Source organism: Microtus oregoni, unplaced genomic scaffold (assembly GCF_018167655.1).
Source record: "Microtus oregoni isolate MIOR12 unplaced genomic scaffold, Mior012 000002F_ref0000024, whole genome shotgun sequence".
Taxonomy (NCBI): domain Eukaryota; kingdom Metazoa; phylum Chordata; class Mammalia; order Rodentia; family Cricetidae; genus Microtus; species Microtus oregoni.
This window is the reverse complement of record NW_024543061.1, coordinates 57,469,249-57,472,231: the sequence shown is the minus strand read 5'-3', so window position 1 is coordinate 57,472,231 and position 2,983 is coordinate 57,469,249. Positions and strand designations below refer to the sequence as shown.

Here is a 2,983-nt window from a genome sequence, read left to right as displayed (position 1 = left end):
TAGACTATGCCTCTAAAACAAATGGATCCAAAGAAAGGAAGAAATATGTTTATCATTGATTTGTTTCAAACCCAACTTGTTTCTGAGGTTTTTATTTCAGTAAACAAAGTGTAAAGAAGAAATTTTACATATTTATCCTTAAGTATCAGAAAATTCAAGCAAAAGAACATATCCCACACATCAAATATTGAATCTGATTGATAACTTATTTTTAGCTTAACGACTTAGTGTGAGTCTTATCTGTCAACATCCTTCCAGAAACTTCATGAATAACAAAATCCATGGATGTTCAAGACCTGAATGTGAAGCAACATAACATTTGCATAGTCTATGAAACCTGCAGACATATCGTTCAAAAATGTGAAGAAGACCATTGTTTGATGAATATTTTTAGGCTCTCCATAAATGCTATTTGGGTTGAATTAATATAAGGCCAATAAACAGAAACGAAGGTATTTTCAGCACAAAGTGGTAAACATTTTTTTTTTCAAACTGTAAAGGGCATTGCAAGCTAAGGGAGCAAAGATCTTGTGAACTTACCATAAACCAGATCACCATACAGACGTTTTATAGAGAGGGTTTCCACGGTAGGGGAGCTTCAGTTAGATGGACCAAGAAGACGCACTTTTTGAAGAAGGCAATGCTATTTCTGTAAGTTCACCCTGGACAGTGCATTCCTCAGAGCCTGGTGGACCTGCTTGTTGCGCAGGGTGTAGATGACAGGGTTCAGAAGCGGGGTCAGCACTGTGTTCACGAGAGCAGCCGCCCTGTTGGATTCCAGCCGGCTTGTTTGCCTCGGTTTCACATAAATAAACACGCAGCTGCCGTACATGAGAGAGAGGACGATGAGGTGGGATGAGCAGGTGGAGAAAGCTTTTTGTCGCTCCCTGGCCGATGGAAGGTGCATGACCGAGAAGAGTATGTTGACATAGGCAAAGAGAGATGTGATGATAGATGTGCAAAGGACAACCAAGGCGAGGCCAAAAGCCATTCTTTCAAGAGATTTGGTGTCTGAACAGGAGAGATGAAGTAAGGAGCCAAGGTCACAGAAGAAATGGGGGATGACATTGGAGCCACAGAAAGACAAACAGGAGAGCTTCAGAATTACAGCAGTCATCAGAAGGAAGGAAAGCACATAGCTGAAGAAAACCAGAAGGAAACAGACCCTGGGGTTCATGATGGTTGGGTAGTGCAGTGGCTTGCAAATGGCCAGGTAGCGATCCAAGGACATTACAGCCATATGAAAGAAAATTGTTGACCCAAGAAACAAAAAGAAAAAGGCTTGCGTGATGCAAGAAGCGAAATGAATCGCTCTGTCTCTAAAAAGAAAGATGGAGAGCAGTTTGGGGATTACGGTGGAGACGAAACAGCCTTCACAGAAGGAGAAACTTCTGAGGAAGAAGTACATAGGGGTCTGCAGGTGAGGGTCAGTCCAAGTGATGGCGATTATGAGTGTGTTTCCTACGACTGAGGCCAGATAGACCAGCAGGTGCGCTGCGAAGAGGACCTTGCCCAGGTGCTGAGCCACGTGGAACCCCTCCAGCACAAACTCCACGACTGTGGTCTCATTCCTCGGCTCCATCCTTGCTCCTGATATTCTTGCCATCAACCTTCTTCATTTGTTGAGCAAATCTACTATCATCAAAGAATAAATAATTGAATTGGTGGCCACTTCTTTTAAAAGTTGTTTGCCCTAAGTGCGTTGCCTGCAGGGGTCTGCACCAGGCCATTAGCTTAGTGTTGTGTAGAACTCCTAACAGTGGGATCAGTATGTCTCTGATTCTTTTGCCCAATCTTGGGACTCCTTTCCTCCTGTTGGTTTGCCTTGTCCAGCTTCATTTTGAGAGCTTTTGCCTTGTCTTATTGTATCTTGTTTCGTTGTGTTCGGTTGTAGGCTCTTGGAGGCCTGCTCTTTTCTGAAGGGAAATGGAAGAAGAGTGGATCTAGGGGAGATGGGGAGAGGTTAGAGGAATTGAGGGAGAACTGGATGTATTATATGAGAAAAGAACTTATGTTCAATTTTTAAAATGTTCAAATAAAGTCGACTGCTCTTATTACTCTAAGGAGTCATATTTTAATTGAAAATACTTTATTGTAAATTATTTTTACATTTCTCACTTCTAAAATAGAGATGTGGAATGTGTAGTCTGGTTTTGTGTTGATTTTCAGAATCACATAGTCTTAAAAATATTATCTCTGGATAATACCACATAAGGTAAAGAATAAAAACTGAGAATGATGCTTTTGAAGGTGAAACACACAAGTACCACAGAACACTGCAGGTGTCACCCTACAGAAAACAGTGCTGGTGTCTGGACTGCAGATGTGTGTCCTGGAGGCCTCCTATGTGCTGACTGTAGCCTCAGGAAATAGCATGAAATGGCTGTGCTCCGACTATCATAATCCCAAGCTGATTTTTAAACAAAGTCTGTGCAGAATGAGTTATTTCCCACTTCCCAGAAGGGGTAAAAATGCTGCCTACCATAAGATTCTCATAGCTCTCCGGTGAGGTTAAAAGGAACTGTGTGTGAAGATGGCAAAAAAGTGCAATGGAATTTTATCCAGGCACAAGGAAGAAAAACATAACGTGTAACTCCATGTCCTGCCCCAGCTACTATCTTTGCAGAATGGGAGTTTCTGATTCTGCTGTCCTTCACAATTTGTCCACGGCCCTTGCCTTCCTGTAAACATTGTTAATAGAAGGTTCCGCTGCAAATCGAATCGATAACTGAAGGCACATTGTTATTTCAAAGACATTGCCCGGTAGAAGGCAGAATGATGGGTGACAGCTCTAAGAGGAAGAGTCTGGGGATTTGAGGGAAACTGGTGCTCCAGTGCCAACACTCAACACTAGTCAGCTCGGTTTAATTTCCTGGCTGCCCAGATCGATGGCTTTAACTGTGCAGGAACCACAGTGCTAGCTTAACGACCAATCTGTTTCAAATTGCACATCCTCGCTTTGGCCACATACTTACCAGGAAGC

At 42.7% G+C, this 2,983-nt stretch overlaps 1 protein-coding gene across 1 annotated transcript; it reads right to left on the bottom strand.

Moving 5' to 3' along the window:
* Positions 1–643: 643 nt before the first annotated feature.
* On the bottom strand, positions 644–1,606 carry LOC121442285 (olfactory receptor 6C75-like). Its single transcript, XM_041643777.1, has one exon. The coding sequence runs from the start codon at positions 1,604–1,606 to the stop codon at positions 644–646; it is 963 nt and encodes a 320-aa protein (XP_041499711.1).
* Positions 1,607–2,983: the final 1,377 nt, after the last annotated feature.